The sequence below is a fragment of the Lepidochelys olivacea genome, assembly GCF_965140295.1.
Source record: "Lepidochelys olivacea isolate rLepOli2 genome assembly, chromosome: 2".
Taxonomy (NCBI): domain Eukaryota; kingdom Metazoa; phylum Chordata; order Testudines; family Cheloniidae; genus Lepidochelys; species Lepidochelys olivacea.
Window position 1 is genome coordinate 255,003,338 of NC_140412.1, and position 19,690 is coordinate 255,023,027.

General features: G+C 43.4%; 1 protein-coding gene across 1 annotated transcript in view; it reads left to right on the plus strand.

Moving 5' to 3' along the window:
* Window positions 1-19,690, plus strand: part of KMT2C (lysine methyltransferase 2C) — a gene marked incomplete at its 5' end in the record, with an annotated part of 338,124 nt that overhangs the window by 102,963 nt on the left and 215,471 nt on the right. The window contains one exon of the mRNA XM_084618362.1: window positions 1,034-1,172. Within this exon, the coding sequence (XP_084474488.1) occupies window positions 1,034-1,172 (139 nt within the window). The remainder of the gene's footprint in view (window positions 1-1,033; window positions 1,173-19,690) is intronic.

A 19,690-nucleotide genomic window follows, 5' to 3' on the forward strand; every position in this document is an offset into this window, starting at 1 on the left:
GGCCCTGGCCCGATCTTCCCTCCCTTCACATGGCCCTCGCCTCAGTCCCAGCAGGAGCTTTATCTTCCCTGCCTCCGCAGCACTGGGGTAGAGAAGTTCTGTGTCCCGGATGATTACTGGGGGGGGGCCTGTGCCCCTGCTTGCCTTCACTGCCTCCCCTGGGCTGTTATAAAGAGGAGGATGGTGAATTGTTCTCCATGTCCACTGCAGGTAGGACAAGAAGTAATGGGGTTAAATTGCAGCAAGGGAGATTTAGGTTAGCTATTAGGAAAAACTTTTTAACTATACGGGTACTTAAGCTCTACGCTTTACCGCTTTCAAAGGAGGTTGTGGAATTCCCATCACTGAAGGGTTTTAAAAACAGGCTGGACAAATACCTGTCAGGGATGGTCTAGGTTAACTTGGTCCTGGCCTCGGGTGTCGGGGGCTTGGCATGATGACCTCTTGAGGTCCCTTCCAGCCCCTCATTTCTAAGATGCTATTTTTCCATAGGACCCCTGCCTCATTCAGAGCATGGGATGGAAACACAAGGGGGAAGAATTAAAGGTACATGGGCAACTGTGAATCTGGCATTTCCTAACTTTCAAGCACTTGATTTTGAACTTTAAGTAACATTTTTTTAACATAGATTTGTGTGTCATAAAATATTTACCCATCCACACTTGACCATTCCTCTCTCCCTGCTTAGGTGAAACAAACCTTTTGTTCTCGCACAAACTGCTTAAGTACCAACACTCAAATATGAAAAAGGTGTCAATTAGAGTGAACATATTTTTATGTCCAAGGACAATAATTATGGACTCCTATTATTTCATTTTTGAGCCATTATACAGACTTTAGGCAGATATTAAAGTTCTCACTTTAGGTAGATGTGAAGAGGAATGATACTTCCCTACTTAAATATTTCTTTTCTAATAGAGTTATTACTGTGACTAACCTATTTGAAAACATTTACATTAAAGGGGAAAATGTAAACAGTGATTTTTATAGCCACACAAATGGAATCTTAGCAGTCTTCTTTCTTGTGAAACAGAAGTCAAAGAACAATCTGCAGAGGAGGATGCCCAAGCTGAAGTGGACAGCAACAAGCAGCTAACACCAATTCTTCAGCGCTCAGTATCTGAGGAGTCTGCAAGCTCCACTGCCTCTGTTGGTGTTGAAGCCAAAACCAGGTTAGTAAGTGACAGATGGGTGCTGAGTCAGTGGTGGGGGAAGGGCTAAGAGTTGAGTAATGGTTCAGAGAATGCTGGGAGAACAGGCTTGGGACAGTGCTGGTGCTTTAAAGCATTAGCAGAAACCTTGTGGGCAGCTGCTATATTTGAGACTGATGATTTAATTAGTCTGCAGGGAACTGGGGGTGGAAAAGCATGTTTCGTAAGTGTCATCCTCCGTTGTCACACAACACAGGAAAAATTCAGAATTGCAAAATATTAATTATTTAAATGTAAAAGTTTGGGGGTTTGTATACAAGCAGATACACTACATCCACTAGGAAAGCCTTTCTGGTGAGAAATAAAACGTGTTATATATAACAATGGTCTAACAGTACTTCAAAGGTTTCAGAGGATATTTTTTTACATTTTTAGGAATCTGGTTTTTTTTTTTTTTTTTTTTTTTAAATTTTATCTTGTATGTCATAATCCTACTTTTACTTTTCGAAGTCTCTAACATGCAAATAAATGTTAACTGTATTTTACTTTTTTCCTACATTTTGGGTACCTGTAAATTACGAGTGCCAATAACGGTAACAGTCCTATGACACTAACAAGAACAAGGCCTATCATGGGCAGGCACCACTGGAACAATGTCATGGAACTTGGCAATACTCCTCTAGCCAAGCCTTCAGCGCAGCTAGTTAGCCCAGTAGTGGGCCTCTGTTTGTTGCAGAAGGTGTCATATTAGTTTAAGGAGCCTTTATGATATGGAGATATGTTTTTGACAGACTTGGATTAAAAATAACCAAACTCATTTCACTTCCACCTTGTCAGAGTTTGCACCTGTGCCCCCAGATACAAAAGGCTAATGCCTTAATTGCCTACCTTGCCCACCTTCACAGATTTTACATGGTCACAAACTTCTGTTAGAAGGGAAATATCTTGGGAGCTACACTGATATATCAATAAAAATGAAAAGGGTGTGGGTGTGAGAGAGAGAGAGAGAGAGCAGAATCTTATAACCTTGCTCAAGAAACCATCTCATGATACTGATAGGGCAGTAGCTGGAAAGTTTTTCTCAGATCTTTTTTTAGGGGGAAAAATGTATTGAGAAGGTGCTGGCAAGGCAAGTATCTGGAGTCCGCAGGTTTCCTTGATCCCAGATAGTTTGGTTTTAGGCCTGGATGTAGTATGGACATTGCATTGACGGCAAAACTGGGTGGTCTCCTCCTGGCAGTGGACAAAAATCAAATGTCAATTTATTTTTATTGCTTAATCTAATCCTGTACCCATCTAAAATCAAGGCACAACTAAAGAAAAACTGCTGTTTTTTATCTGTCTTCCATATCATTGTCCACGAGTGGTGGTGACACCTCTTCCTGGCAGGGTTAGAGGGAATAGCTTTTGAGTGGCTCCACTCCTTTCTGTTAGAAAGAATTCCGGATAGATGAAGCTGAATACAGTAAATATTGACCCTCAATTCTGTAGTGTCCCACCCAGCATGCAGAGAGAGAAAACATTCCAAGATTTAGGGAGAAGGAGAATATAAGGCCAGAGGGGCTAGGGTGGATTGTGAATCAATGGAAACTTGAAAACTAGGAGGGCAGTTTTGAAGTTTCATCCAGATTATTTTTTTTTCTGTAGGAAACATTTATACCCCTCCTAAAGCTTAGAAATTTGAGGTCTCAGGGAAACCATGGAAGAAAGTATTGTAACAGAGAAGGCAGAAATTGATCAGAGCATGAAAAAGTAGCGGCAAGGGCAATGTCGAAGTAATGCCAAAACATTGGCATTGTTCTGCAGGTGGGAGATTCACTTTACCCTTGTCAGTAAGTGTAAGTAGACAAAGTCTGGAGTAGTGGATGCCTTCAGGATTTCTGACTTTAATCTTTGAAGCATTTAGGAGAAAAGAAGTTACAGTGTAGTCAGGGAGTATCAGTATTACTTTTATGCAGCTGATATCCAAAGCTTTTTTTTTTCTTGTACTTCTCTCTGATCTCTCCTAACTTTGAGGCTAACTCGGACATCTCTGAGGGTGATGCTGGAGAATAGAGCCAAGGTTGTAACCTTAATGGAATTACCCAGCAGAAAGTGTGTTCGTGTGTATGTTCACGCACATGTGAGTCCAGGAGAGAGTGAACTACTAGTTGTGAATAAGAAATGGAGAAAGGAGTGGTAACAGTGTTAAGATTAAAACTCAGAAAGTAGAGTCCTGGAGACACCAAAATAAAAAAGTAGCATCAGAAGTCATGCTGAGCTGAAGTAGACTGAAGAGAGAGAGGGGCTCAGAAATGCGTGGATTATTGATCTCTTATAGGGCAGTAAGATCAAGCAGAGATGGAGTCATGGCACTGACAAAAGCGGTGCTGCCAACTTTCTCAATATTGGTTTGTCTCATGATGATTGAACTGGCAGTATTAGCAATACTCAAGGCCAGATTAATCTTTTGTGGGCTCCGGCACCTGGACCGTGGCCCTGTACCCCACTCCACCTGCACTCCGCACCCTCTCATGGGAGGGCAGGGGACGGAGAGGAGCAAGGAGGGGAGGGGTCTGAGAGGAGCAAGCGGCAAGCAGGACCTTTTGGGGGAAGAGGCTGAGCGGGGGTAGGGCCTTAAGGCAGAGCACAGGCGGAGTTGGGGGGAGGGAAGGGGGTTAGGGCCAAGGTCCAGGTGCCGGAGCCCCTTCCAAGTGTGGGTACGCCATTGTAAACCAGGTAGTGGCAATGCTACAAAAGGCATAAAGAAACAGAAATTGGAAAGGGCACATTTAGGCACTGCTTTATTTCACAAAGGAGATGTGGTTGGTTACTGAACATCAGCTGTATGTATGTACAGAGAAAATAAGGTGCCTGATTAAAACAGCAGCAGAGTTCCTTATCTTTTTGGTCTTCACAGGTAGAATGTTAAAATTTCTTTCTTCATTCCTTTCTCCACTGAGTGCTACAAGGAGTTCTCTACAAGGCACAGAGATTAGGTTACCTAGACAGAATAGCCCTCCACAGGGATTGTCAGGAGAAATTAAATCTTCAAACAGTTGTGGATAAGCTGTATTTAATGTAACACACAAAAAATGTGTTTAAAAAGAATATTGTTATATTTGCTAAGTCAAGCACTCAGAAATTATGAAATACTAATGCCTGCACAACCTTAATTGGGCTTCCTTGTGCAGATGTAGTATGATGTAGGCAAAGATTTTGTCACCATAACTTTTACTAAAAATAACAGACAGGTCACGGGCAAGAAACAAAAATTCACGGAAGCCCGTGACCTGTCTGTGACTTTTCCTAAAAATAAAGGTGGGGTGAGACGGAGGGGGACAACTAAAGCCTGAGTGGGGGAGGATGATGTGACGTAGGACACAGAGTCCAGCACCTGCTGTGATGGTGGCTGGGAGCTCTGGAACCTGCTGGGAGCTCCAGCCCCACATCTCCGGGGCTGAAGTGGAAATTGTCATGGAGGTCTACGAAAGTCACAGAATCTATGACCTCCATGACCTGATCTTATCCTTAGTTATGATACAGTCTTTAATTAGATGATCAATGTGTGGGCCTAAGCCTTATTTACTGTACACTATTCAAACCCTGTTCTGAAGACAGAATTATTAATTTCCTCATGGGCTTTTCTGTGGTGCACATCACTGTAGTCTGAGTTCTTCACAAATATTGAATAATAACATCATATTCACTACATAGAATCATAGAATATCAGGGTTGGAAGGGACCTCAGGAGGTCATCTAGTCCAATCCCTGCTCAAAGCAGGACCAATCTTCAACTAAATCATCCCAGCCAGGGCTTTGTCAAGCCTGACCTTAAAAACCTCTAAGGAAGGAGATTCCACCACCTCCCTAGGTAACCCATTCCAGTGCTTCACCACCTTCCCAGTGAAAAAGTTTTTCCTAATATCCAACCTAAACCTCCCCAACTGCAACTTGAGACTATTACTCCTTGTTCTGTCATCTGCTACCACTGAGAAGAAGTCTAGATCCATCCTCTTTGGAACCTCCTTTCAGGTAGTTGAAAGTGGCTATCAAATCCCCCTCATTCTTCTCTTCCGCAGACTAAATAATTCCAGTTTCCTCAGCCTCTCCTCATAAGTCATGTGCTCCAGCCCCCTAATAATTTTTGTTGTCCTCTGCTGGACGCTTTCCAATTTGTCCACATCCTTCTTGTAGTGTGGGGCCCAAAACTGGACACAGTACTCCAGATGAAGCCTCACCAATGCCCAATAGAGGGGAACGATCACATCCCTCAATCTGCTGGCAGTGCCCTTACTTCTACAGCCCAAAATGCCATTGGCCTTCTTGGCAACAAGGGCACACTGTTGACTCATATCCAGCTTCTCGTCCACTGTAACCCCTAGGTCCTTTTCTGCAGAGCTGCTGCCGAGCCATTTAGTCCCTAGTCTGTAGCAATGCATGGGATTCTTCTGTCCTAAGTGCAGGACTCTGCACTTGTCCTTGTTGAACCTCATCAGATTTCTTTTGGCCCAATCCTCTAATTTGTATAGGTCCCTCTGTATCCTGTCCCTACCCTCCAGCATATCTTACCACTCCTCCCAGTTTAGTGTCATCTGTAAACTTGCTGAGGGTGCAATCCACACCATCCTCCAGAACATTAATGAAGATATTGAACAAAACCAGCCCCAGGGCTGACCCTTGGGGCACTCCACTTGATACCGGCTGCCAACTAAACATGGAGCCATTAATCGCTACCCGTTGAGCCTGACAATCTAGCCAACTTTCTATCCACCTTATAGTCCATTCATCCAGCCCATACTTCTTTAACTTGCTGGCAAGAATACTGTGGGAGACCATATCAAAAGCTTTGCTAAAGTCAAGGAATAACACGTCCACTGCTTTCCCCTCATCCACAGAGCCAGTTATCTTGTCATAGAAGGCAATTGGATTAGTCAGGCACGACTTGCCCTTGGTGAATCCATGGTGACTGTTCCTAATCACTTTCTTCTCCTCTAACTGCTTCAGAATTGATTCCTTGAGGACCTGATCCATGATTTTTTCTAGTGCCTGAGGTGAGGCTGACTGGCCTGTAGTTCCCCAGATCTTCCTCCTTCCCTTTTTTAAAGATGGGCACTACATTAGCCTTTTTCCAGTCATCCAGGACCTCCCCCGATCGCCATGAGTTTTCAAAGATAATGGCCAATGTCTCTGCAATCACATCCGCCAATTCCTTTAGCACCCTGGATGCAGTGCATCTGGCCCCATGGACTTGTGCTTGTCCAGCTTTTCTAAATAGTCCCGAACCACTTCTTTCTCCACAGAGGCTGATCACCTCCTCCCCATGCTGTGCTGCGCAGTGCAGTAGTCTGGGAGCTGACCTTGTTCGTGAAGACAGAGGCAAAAAAAGCATTGAGTACATTAGCTTTTTCTACATCCTCTGTCACTAGGTTGCCTCCCTCATTCAGTAAGGGGCCCACACTTTCCTTGACTTTTTTCTTGTTCCTAACATAGCTGAAGAAACCCTTCTTGTTACTCTTAACATCTCTTGCTAGCTGCAACTCCAAGTGTGATGTGGCCTTCCTGATTTCACTCCTGCATGCCTGAGCAATATTTTTATACTCCTCCCTGGTCATTTGTCCAGTCTTCCACTTCTTGTAAGCTTCTTTTTTGTGTTTAAGATCAGCAAGGATTTCACTGTTAAGCCAAGCTGGTCGCCTGCCATATTTACTATTCTTTCTACACATTGGGATGTTTTGTCCCTGTAATCTCAATAAGGATTCTTTAAAATACAGCCAGCTCTTCTGGACTCCTTTTCCCCCTCATGTTGTTCTCCCAGGGGATCCTGCCCATCAGTTCCCTGAGGTTGTCAAAGTCTGCTTTTCTGAAGTCCAGGGTCCATATTCCGCTGCTCTCCTTTCTTCCTTGTGTCAGGATCCTGAACTCAACCATCTCATGGTCACTGCCTCCCAGGTTCCCATCCACTTTTGCTTCCCCTACTAATTCTTCCTGGTTTGTGAGCATCAGGAAATTATTATATTATTGTTATTGTTATATATATAATATATAATATATATAATAATATATATAACAGTATATATATATATATACAACAATATATAATATTTATAACAGTTATTGTTGTTAACTCCATTTTACAGACAGCAGACTAGGCCCAAAGGGATTAAGGTCAAAAGTATCCACTAATATTAGGTGCCCAATTTGAGATGACTAGGACCTGATTTTTTAGAGTACTTTCCGATGAAGTGAGCTGTAGCTCATGAAAGCTCATGCTCAATAAATTGGTTAGTCTCTAAGGTGCCACAAGTACTCCTTTTCTTTTTGCGAATACAGACTAACACGGCTGCTACTCTGAAACCTAAAATTATATTGCACTTTTTATGTGTAAAGAACAGCTCCCATTGACTTAGATGTAGCTGTGAGCGCTCAGCACTTCTGCAAATTAGATCTCAGGTTCTGAAATTGGGCACCCAAGAAAATGAAAAACACAGAATTAGAGGCCACCTGCGAACATTTTGGCTTAAGTGACTTGACTAACCTCACATAGGAACTCTGTGGTAGAGGCAGCGATAGACTCCAGTTACATGGGGCAGTGTGCAGCTGCCATAACCATTAGACCTTCCTTTCTCTTCCTGCAGCCCTGTCTCATTCACTGCACACCTTCCAACTTCTGTAATAAATGAAGCAGGTATCCTACAGGTAACATCTGCCTTTAGTACACAACCATGATTCCTCCCCTGAACAGGTCCATATTGGGCACTGAATGAGGCCTGAGGCCTTTGGAAAAATTAGTATATGATCATGTAACTAAAGACTGTACCATGATAGCATACCTATAAGGTGCTAAGTAATCGTTGCTCAGGCAATTTTAATTCTGGCATTTTCTAACTTTTGAGTGCTTGGCTTTGCAACCTTAGAAACCTTCTTTTAATTTGGTTTTTGTGTGTGTAATTTCCTAGTTTTTTTTTTAAAAAGCAAACTGAAAGGACATAAATTCCATCATATGGCAGCATATTGACACCCACATGGTTCATCAGGAGGGTCGGAACCTTTAGATCTACTGCATAAACCTCTGCCACTTGAGCTATCAGTGTAACTGACAGTAATAATAGGTTGTCATTCTCTGTGTGAACCATCGGAGGGCGTGAGACACAGTTTGTCAGGGAGTTTCATGGATATTTGCTGGCAGAAGAGAAATGGTGAAACTCGGGAATCCATTCCAGGTTCTGGAGGGAAGTGTGCTTTAGTGGAGACACAGACTCAAAGGGTTCGAAGGGACCTCAAGGGTCATCTAGTCTAACCCCCTGCCAAGATGCAGGAGTTGCTGTGTCCAAACCATCCAGGACAAATAGCTAGCCAGTCTCCCTTTGAAAACCTTCTGTGAAGAAGCTTCAATAACCTCCCTCGGCAGTCTACTCCATTGTCCTACTGTTCTCAGTTAGGAAGTTTTTCCTAATATTTAATTTAAATCTGCTGTGCTGTAGTCTGAACCCCTTGCCTCTTGTCCTGCCCTCTGTGGCAAGAGAGAACAACTTTTCTCCATCTTTTTTATGGCAGCCTTTCAGGTATGAGAAGACTGCTATCATGTCCCTCCTTAATCTTCTCTTTTCCAAACTAAACATATCCAGTTCCTTCAGCCTTTGCTTATATGGCTCGCATTCCATCCTTTTGATCATCTTGTCATTCATCTCTGGATCCTTTCCAGTTTCTCTACGTCCTTTCTATTCCTTTGTGACCAAAATTGGACACAGTACTCCAGCTGAGGCCTAATCATCGCTGAGTAGAGCGGTACTATCACCTCCTGTGACGTGCATGCTATGTCTCTTTTAATGAAACCTAAAATTGCATTTGTTTTTTTTTTTCAACAGTATCACATTGCTGACTCATGTTGAGGTTGTGATCCACTACAACTCCCAGATCCTTCTCAGCAATGTTGCTGCCAAGCCATTTTTTCTCCATTCTGTATTTGTGTATTTGGTTTTTCTTCCCTATGTGTAGCACCCTACTTTTGTCTTTGGTGAATTTCATTTTGTTGTCTAGAGCCCAGTTCTCCAATTTTTCAAGATCCCTCTGAATTTCAGCTCTATCTTCCAAAGTATTGGCTACTCCCTTCTAGCTTTGTGTCACCTGCAAACTTGATCAGTACAGTAACTCTTCACTTAACGTCCTCCCGCTTAACATGGTTTCAATGTTACGTCGCTGCTCAATTAGGGAACATGCTCGTTTAAAGTTGTGCAATGCTCCCTTTTAATGTCGTTTGGTTGCCTGCTCTATATGCTGCATGTAAGATTTTCGTGGAAGAGCAGCAACTTGTGCAATGCTCCCTTGTAAAGTTCCTCTTCTCCTTCTCTTTCCCCTCTCTCCCAGCGCTTCCCCCACCGCCAAACAGTTTTTTGGCTACGCTTAGGACTTTCTTGGAGGGAGGGGGAGGAGCGGGGAATCACCTTGTCTCCACTCCTCCCCCCTCCCTCCCAGAAAATCTAAGCCCGCCAAACAGCTGTTTGGCAGCGCTTAGGACTTTCTGGGGTCAGGGAAGGAGCGGGAATGCGGTGTGCTCCAGACAGGAGGTGGAGTGGGGGTGGGAAGAGGTGGGCCTGGAATGGAGCAGGGATGGGAAGAGGCGGGCCTGGAGCATCCCTCAGCAAAGTCAGTGCCTGTTCTTCTCCGGGTAAGCTGCCACTGCTGCTGCAAAGGTGCTTCCTAGCGTCCTTGCCTGCAGCGGGCTGTGCCTGTGTGGGGTAAGCCAGGGGCACTTCCCAACCACAGTACAGTACAATATATAATGCCATTTGTCTGCCCCCCAAAAATTTCCTTGGAACCTAATTCCCCGCATTTACATTAAATCTTATGGGAAAATTGGATTTGTTTAATATCGTTTCACTTACAGTTGCATTAACTACAACGTTAAGTGAGGAGTTACTGTATACTCTTTATACCTCCATCCAGGTCATTAATAAAGATGTTAAACAACACCGGACCCAGGACGGATCCCTGTGGAACATGACTGGAGACCTCCCTCCAGTCCAACATCATTCTATTAATAGTTACTCCTCTGCCTGTTCCTCATGCCCCCAAGCTTGGCCCATTCTACCCTGTCCCAGTCCTGTCTCCATCATTTGTGGTGCCTTGTCCCAGTCAAATTTTCCTTCCTTTCCCAGTCTCCACTTTTCAGGCTTCTCATCCCAGTCCCAGGCTCCTTGCCCAGCCAGTCCCAAGTCCCCTGACCCTGTTTCTCATCCTATCTGTCTCTTCCCCCCCCCCCCCCACTCATTGGCTCCTAGCCCCAGACTCAGTCCTTCCCCCCCACAAACACACACACCTTTCCTTAGACGCTGCCCCGCTGTCCTTGTCCATCCAATCCCAGTGTTTTTCCACTTCTATCAGCTCCTTGTTGGATCTCAGTATTCCCCTTCCCCAGCCAACTGGTCTACAGTCACCCCCCTCATTTCTCTCGCTGGCTACCATCACCCAAACAGCCCCAGCCTCTCCTCCCTTCCTGTCCCTGCCCCTCATTCCCAGTCTCAGTCCCCTTGTGCAACAAGTCCCAACTTGTCCTCTCCCTGCCCAACTAGTCTAGTATCGCACTCCCCATCTCCATCCCTCATGTCTAGTATCTGCCTCAGTCTGTTTTTTGTTTTTTTGTGGGGTTTTTATTTGGGGGCGGGGGCGGGGGGAGGAAGCACGGTAGAGGTGGTGGAAATTCAGCCATTTCCAAGAATTAAGTTAGGGAAAATATGCTGTTGGGCACTGGTTAAAAATACTGATGACCTTTTCCTTGAAATGCACGAGTGCCCCCATGCTTTGGGAAACAGGCACTCCTTCCCTTTGCCCCCGGCCTGACTTTTGTGCCCTCTGCGTTTGAATCAGATAGCTTTCTCCTCCACATTGCATGTTTTGCCAGCACATGGCTCATTGAAAGCACAAAAAGAGACAGGCTCCATGCTCTCCATTCCAGTGCCTGTCACCACCTCTGTCCAGGGCAGCCATGAGCTGCAATTGCAGAGAAAGTCCTTCTGAGCCCTGCTGGCCTTGGGCTGGAGGGAGCATGCTCAGTCACTCTGTGGGGATGGCGCATACTCAGTCACTACATAGGGGTGTCTCATACACAGTTTGGTCAGCACTAGAAGTTGTGAGAAGCTCAAACTTGCTTAGTGGGGACAGACTCTTCAGAGATTTTAGCTGATAAGCCCTAGCAAGTCTCTATGGAGCATGTACAAATAGGCCTTTGAAAACTGCTCTTTGCAATCCGGCCATGTTTCAGTAGATTTTCACAGGGATGGCAAAGACAGCCCTCCCCACCCCCCACGGGTTAAATTTCAAATCTGTTTCCCAAAGCATGGGGGCACTCGTGCATTTCAAGGAAAAGGTCATCAGTATTTTTAACCAGTGCCCAACAGCATATTTTCCCTCACTTAATTCTTGGAAATGGCTGAATTTCCACCACCTCTACCATGCTTCTTCCCCCCGCTCCCCCCCCAAATAAAAACCCCACAAAAAACAAAAACCAGGCTGAGGCAGATACTAGACATGGAAAATTTCAGCTGCAATGGTTAAAATTTGACAAGTTTTGTAAGCAACAGAAAATAGGGTCTTATAATGGGAAGTGTCAGGGGACCTTAATAATAGGCAAGATTACCAACCCCACTTGTCGTATGTAGACAGTGCACTTCTTTTTTCACTGTATTTTCGTCTGTGTAGAGATGGAGTTTTGTTTACACACATGAACCATGTGCTTTGAGCTGCGAAACATCTTTAGGAATAGTCCTCAGACCTTTTTCATTTTGCCACTCATCTCTTAAATCAGCCTAGATTTCTCACTGTTGTTCTACTCTTGCTTAAGGGTTAAAAAAAAATCTATTCCGGCAGAGCTTGAAGAATAACTGTAGATGGCCTCAGGATAATTTTTCTATTTCCAAGCTTGCAATTTGCTTTATTTAAAACCAGTGGTCTGATAGCACCTGCTCTATTTAGGGCGCCTCATGGGTTTCATCATATACATCTTCTATTTTTTGAACATTTGTAATTGAGCTTTGAAAATTTACCTTGAGCTGAAACCTGCCACATGACGACTCTGAACAGGAGCACAGTGTGGACATGCAACAGCGGTTTAATTCCAATGCATTAATAAAAGTTGCACAGAAACTTGCCAGTTTAGACATACCCTTAGACTTGGTCTACACTGCATGCTTACTTCAGTATAACTATGGCTCAGGGTTGTGAAAAATCCACACTCCTAAGTGACTTAGTAATACTGACCATAACCTCCTGTGTAGACTGCTCTATGTCAGTAGGAGAGCTTCTCACACCGACATAGTTATCACCTCTCGTAGAGGTGGAATTATTAAGATGATGGGAGAGCTCTCTCCATTGGCTTAGTGTGTTCACCGGATGTGCTACAGTGGCGTTAAGTTGGAGTAGTGAGTCACGTACGTCGTTGGGAGACCAACTTAAATGAAGACACATCCACAGCTAACTTGATGTAAGCTGCCTTGCCTCGACCAAGCCGTGTAATGTAGACCAGGTCTAATACTGATGATGCTGTGAAATCCTATTTTTCCAAAATATTCCATTTCATAGTATTTAATCAAACTTAGAGTTCTATCAGGAAAAACAAATGCAGAAAATATATAGACTAGGGCCTGATAAAATACATCATGGAATACTCAAGGAGCTGACTGCGGAGATAACTGAGCCATTAGTGATTGTCTTCAAAAAGTCACGAAAGATGGGTGGGATTCCAGAGCACTGGAAAAGGGCAAATATAGTGCTGATCTATAAAAAGGGGAATAAGGACAACCTGGGCAATTACAGACTAGTCAGTTTAACTTCAGTACCTGGAAAGATAATTGAGCAATTAATTAAGCAATCAGTTTGCAGACACCTAAAAGATAAGATGGTAAGTAACAGTCGGCATAGATTTATCAAGAACAAATCATGTCAAACCTACCTAATAGCTTTCTTTGACAGGGCAGCAAGCCTTGTGGATGTGGGGGAGGGGTAGATGTGATATATCTTGACTTAGTAAGGCTTTTGAGACTCTCTCACATGACCTTCTGATAAACAAACTAGGAGATAGAGCCTAGATGGAGCTACGGTAAGGTGGGTGCGTAACTGGTTGGTAAATTGTTCCCAGAGAGTAGTTACCAGTAGTTCAGTCAAATTGGAAGGGCATATTGAGTGGGGTCTCACAGGCATTGGTTCTGCATCCAGTTCTGTTCAATATCTTCATCAATGATTTAGATAGTGGCACAGAGAGTACACTTATAAAATTTGCGGACGATACCAAGCTGGGAGAGGTTGCAAGTGCTTTGGAGGATAGGATTAAAAGATCTGGACAAACTGGAGAAATGATCTGAAGTAAATAGGATGAAATTCAATAGGGACAAGTGCAAAGTACTCCACTTAGGAAGAAACAATCAGTTGCACACATACAAAATGGGAAATGACTGCCTAGCAAGGAGTACTGCAGAAAGGAATCTGGGGGTTGTAGTGGATAACAAGCTAAATATGAGTCAACACAGTATCAGTGTGGCAAAAAAAGCAACCATAATTCTGGGATGTATTAGCAGGAGTAAGCTGTACACAAGAAGTAATTCTTCCACTCTACTTCATGCTGATTAGGCCTCAACTGGGGTATTGTATCCAGTGCCACATTTCAGGAAAGATGTGAACAAATTGGAGAAAGTCCAGAGAAGAGCAACAAAAATGATTAAAGGTCTAGAAAACATGACCTATGAGGGAAAATTAAAATAACTGGGTTTGTTTAGTGTGGAGAAGAGAAGACTGAGAAGGTACATGATAGTAGTTTTCAAGGACATAAAAGGTTGTTATTAGGAGGAGGGAAAAACATTTTTCTCCTTAACCTCTGAGCACAGGACAAGAAGCAGTGGTCTTAAATTGTAGCAAGGGTGGTTTAGTTTGGACAATAGGAAAAACTCCCTGTCAGGGTAGTTAAGCACTGGAATAAAGTGCCTAGGGTAGTTGTGGAATCATTGGAGATTTTTAAGAGCAGGTTAGACAAACACCTCTCTGGGATGGTTTAGGTACTACTTAGTCCTGCCTTGAGTGCAGGGGACTAGACTAGAAGACCTCTCAAGGAGGTCCCCTCCAGTCCTCTGATTCTATTTCAAATTTCTACAGTAATTCACCCAATCTACACAAACCAAAGGTTCACACTTATCTAGTTCATCGTTCAAAGTGCTATGGTGTCTGTGTGAAAAAGGGATCTGAAGGCAAGTCAGACACCAAAAAAGTGTCACATGAGCCTTTTTAAAACAGCCATTGTAAACATCAAATAATATCTGCCCCACCCAACAAACTGCTATAGAAAAATAAAGCACTGCGCAAACTCCAGTGAGCATTTTAAAATGATAATACAACCCAAAAGACAGTTTGCAGACCTTTTCCACCCCTTGTTAAAATGGAAATCCTGATGCAGCCTTAACTGTCGTGGTGCTACATCCCACCATAATATTTCTATGATACATTAGGGCCAGGATTTGAGATAATGGCACAAGCTGGTGTCATTTGATCAGTGGGTTCCTCGGGTATACTCTTAACTCCTCCTCTTCCCAGAAATAAACTGCTTTTAATAAGCAAATTGTTCTAAAATTCTCATTGATAGCAAAATTGTCTTGAAAATTGCTTGCACAATGGGGGCTGGAGGAGACTTTGGGAAAGGAGGACATCCATTGAGTTGAATGGGTCAGTTTATACGTCTCAGAGGTGTTGTGTCAGGCTTTTCATCTCCATAAGTTGTTTGGTTTCAGAGTAACAGCCGTGTTAGTCTGTATTCACAAAAAGAAAAGGAGTACTTGTGGCACCTTAGAGACTAACCAATTTATTTGAGCATGAGCTTTCGTGAGCTACAGCTCACGATGAAGTGAGCTATAGCTCACGAAAGCTCATGCTCAAATAAATTGGTTAGTCTCTAAGGTGCCACAAGTACTCCTTTTCTTTTTATAAGATGTTTGATTTATCTGAGCACATCCCATTGAGATGAATGGGACACTTCACGTCTCTGCAATCTTCCTGTGTTTTAGAGGGTTGAGCAGAACCCTCCTTGCTAACTCTAGACCCCAAAGTGGAGTACAGAGCCTGGGACTCCCCTCCATATCCCCTGTCTGCCTTCCGCTAAGAGATGTGTTCCTCACAGGCCACTGGTTACCACCTCCCTTCCTCCCTCCCTGTTGCTCCTCTACTACTGGGCAGGGGGAGCATAAAGGTGGCCAGGAGGAGTACAGCTGGTAGCAGAATGGCAATGAAGACCCTCATTACCCCCTTCTTCAAAAAGCCAAAAGAAACTAACTGCCTAAAAACTTCATTAACACTGAGGTAAGGTTAACTTCGGTGCCACATGCTATTGCAGAATGTTGTGTGCACCTGGACTTAGTGATCCATTTGGATGCAGATATATCTCTCTTCATATCTGAATGCAGAACATTACCACATCTCGCAAGTAATCCCTGTACCGGTCAGTATGGCTGTTCCTAACACAGTATAGGGCAGTTGGAGTGCATGCAGACAAAGGAATGAATACAGTTATGTGGGGCACAACATACTACATGAGAAGGCTCGTTTACATTGTCATTCCCTGTTGTAGCCACAGGGCAGCCCTGGCTGAAACGGTATCTTGCCAGTGGCTCTTTACGGTGGGGCTGGTATGCGCGATAATGTGGTATGTCCAGCTTTTCAGAGGTTTAAGCAGAGGTGCACTTGACTGGGGAACAGTAAAAGGTACTATTGGTCAACCTTAACTTTTTGTTAAAGTGTTTGGGTAGTGAATTGTACCTTAATTTTCTAGTTGACAGCGAGCAAGCGAGAAGAGCTTGTGCTTCTCTTTTAACTGAAGAGTGTGCAACCACTTACACAATACTGCATGTGGTGAAATGAAATCGTCTGAACAGTAAAGTCTGTGTTTCAGGAGGGCTTCTAATGAATGTATGTCACTACTTGAGTGGAGGAAACCATGATTGTTTTTCTCCTTTCCTCTATGACTTAAACCTTTTCCATTGGTTCATTCTAGTGCTTTTTGGTGGTATTCTATTTCTGGTTGGAACATGGATGAGTGGGAGGACTCAATAAATGTGACTGGCATCTTGGTTTGTTGTCAGAGATTTGGGTAGGTTCTGCTGTTGGGATGGATATTGATTCAGATTGCTCTGTGGGGCAGGAACATAAAAAGGTCAAGCTGCTCTACTGAGCATGTTTTTGAACTCACTGGGTTTTGTGGTAGAGGGTACAGGTTTAGCAGCTGGAAGTTTGGGTCACCATTTATGGTTTCTCAACATAGCCGTTGACTAGGAGCAGACATTAGCCTTCTTAGGTATGTCTATGCTGCATTTTAAAACCCATGGCAGTGAGTCACAGAGTCCGGGTGTACAGGCTCAGGCTTGTGCTGTGGCGCTAAAAACAATGGTGTAGATGTTCCAACCTGGGCTGGAGCTCAGGCTCTGAAGCCTGGGGAGCCTGCGTGGGTTTCAGAACCTGAGCTCCAGCCCAAGCCCAAATGTCTACACAGCTGTTGTTAGTGCAGTAGCGTGAGCCCAAGTCTGTAGACCTGAGCTCTGAGACTCGCTGCTGTGTGTTTTAAAACACAGTGTAGACATACTCACTGCTCTCAATCAAAATATCCTTCCCAAGCTAACTACCATTATGCAATGTATTGTATTCTCGTTGTCCACTTTGATGCCAATTTTTGCTCTGTGTGGGAGAATTATATGAAACACTCTTGATAGCTTCTGTCTTCTCAAAGGGTCTACACTACAAGCTCTACAATGGCAAATCTATAGACACTTCCTACAGCAGTAGAAGGGGTTTTTCTTACACCCCTTTGAGGGCAGTATTTAGGTTGATGGAAGAATTCCTCTAGCGGTGTATACAGCAGGGCTTTGTAAGTCATCTTAACTATGACTCTTAAGGGTGTAACTTTTTCACAGCCCAGAGTGACAAAGCTAGGTCAATTTAAAGCCATGTCTGCACTATGAATTTACATCGCTCACAGGTGTGAAAAATCCACACCCCTGGGAGCGACGTAGTGTTAATGATTTAACCCCCTGTGTACACAGCACTATGTTGACGGGAGGCTTTCTCCCGTCAACATAGCTACCGCCTCTCAGAGAAGCGGAGTACCTACTCCTGGGAGAAGCCCTCCTGTTGGCTTAGGTAGCATCTTCACTGAAGACTTTTCATCATGCTCTAATGTTTAATGTAGACCCTCCCTAAGTTTTAGGTATAGACTAGGCCTAAAGCAGCAGTATTATTCCATCCTGAATGGCAGTGGGCCATGCTCTGGATTTTAAGCAGTATAGAAGAGAACAGAATTTGGCCCATACAGATGAAGAATTAAATGATGAATTTCTATCCATTTTAACAATGTCTGGAACAGCATAAAGACATAGGTATAATAGTGGTCTGCTTGCTTTTCTATTTCAATCAATTTATGAAGAGATCAGTAGGTGGCATGTTAACTTGCTCATTATCTCCATTTTAAAATATTACTCTGTTCTGTAAACATCTGAAATCTGATCACAGGACTTGATTTTGTGAGTTGCTGAGTCTGAATTGAGATCTCTTCTCCACTCCCCTTAAGATAAACTGAATATTGATATATGGGAAAGGACTTAGATTTTTAAATTGTCTGTCTCTCTCATGTGTTAGTAAAAGAAATTAGCCTTTGTCCATACAAACAGGGTTTAAAATATTTACAAAACAATTATTAGCTAAAAGGCTAAGGGAGTATCTACAAAGGCAATTATATTCCAGGATAGCTATTCCTGATTAACTCAATGTGTGGATGCTCATATTCTATATTAGTTTAATCATTGTAGATTAAGATAATTCAGAATGAGGCAATCTTATCAGGAATAGCTATTCTGGAATAATAACTCCCTGTGTAGACAAGCCCTGAGTCTGTTGTTAGGTTAGCACAGACAATGAGAAGGCAGACTTCCATGAAGAATGTGTGTGTGCGTGTGACACGCACCCACACCCCTCCCAAACTGCTGAGAAGTGGAGGCTTTGGAGATTTCTACTAGGATTCTGTTTGTGGGTTCTGGTGTGGTTAGGGGTTTCTTTTCATATAAATGTCTGGCTATTAAATTTGAAGCCCAATTGCCCCATATTTCTCTTAGAAATGAGAAGCTTTCTTTTTCTCCTTCTACCTCAGTCCTAGAGTCTTCTGGCTGCTGAGAGAATGTAGGATCTCCATTGTTCGATTCCTCTCCAGATTCTTGGCTCCTGAATGGGAGAGAGTGTGTCTGCTACTGGGCCCTTAAACCAAGGCTGCTGCTTTTTTGCTTTTTTTTTTTCCTCTCTGAACACACCACTGTTTACATCGGCTGCTGTGGTTCATAGCTTTTCCCAAGCAGTAGCATGAAACTGACATGATTCTTTGCATTTTCACAGGTGCCCAAACCATTCTGAATAGCAGCTGTGAAACTGACTAATTTTGTTAATTTCAACCTATTGCTGCTTGGGAAAGCTGCAACCTGCAGCAAAGACCCTGCAGCTGTCTCCAAACCTACAAAGTCCAGTAGCGCTCCAGTACTGGGTTATATAATAGCATCATATTTGAAATATCTTCTATTTCATTCTTTATGCATCGTAATGTTTTGTTTGCTATTTTGACTGTTTTACATTGAGCAGGTTTTTTGTTTAACTATTCATAATGATCCCGACAACTTTTGTAAGTTGTTCCAATTAATTTACAGACCAGCCACATGTGTATGAGTAGTTCAAATTATTCCTTCCAATGTGGAAAACTTTGCATTTGTAAACACTGAGTTTCATCAGCCAGTGTGCTGCACTTTCACCTACCATTAAGTTCCTTTGAAGTCTCTCACAGTCCTCTTTAGGTTTGACTACCCTAAGTAATTTTGCCCCCTGATCTGCAAGCTATGTGTATGAGGGCAACTAACATGTTTTTACCTAATACTCTGGTTGGGCCATATTCTCTGAAATATGAATAGCTACTAATTTGTTGCTGTGCCATATAACATTTGAAATTACATTTACAGCCTGGAAGAGAGATCTCTCTTATCTTTATGCCCTCTTCATGGAACTTAGATTTTTCTTTCTTCAAAACATTTTTGTCTTCAGGCATATTTTTGTAAACATTTCTGAAATTAATCCCTTGCTCAGTACTCTGATATGAGCAAAGTCTCTCCTGTGAGTTGTACGTTGTAAGTATAGGCCAGCACTTATCCTGTATCAAGCAGGGTCATTGGGGGCTGGAGAGGGGTCAACATGGGACGTGAATCTGCACTAAGGTTCTTTCCCAAAGCAGCAGGGTGGGGTCTTCTCTAGCACTCTCTTGAATGCTATGAGAGGGACCCAGCTAAGGCTCCTGTTGAAGCAACCTGGCCCCAAAAGGGTGTGATCTGCCAGTTTGGCATGGCCAACCCCACATACATGATCTAATTAGCAGCATGTTGCTCCTTCTTGGGCCACTCTTGAGAAGTGCTCCAGAAAACCATGTCTTCCTGTTCAGCCTTTCCAAGTGAGACAGCCAGCTGTGTGCTAGCAGAATGTCTCCGGGACCTTCTCTGCACCCAGTCCTC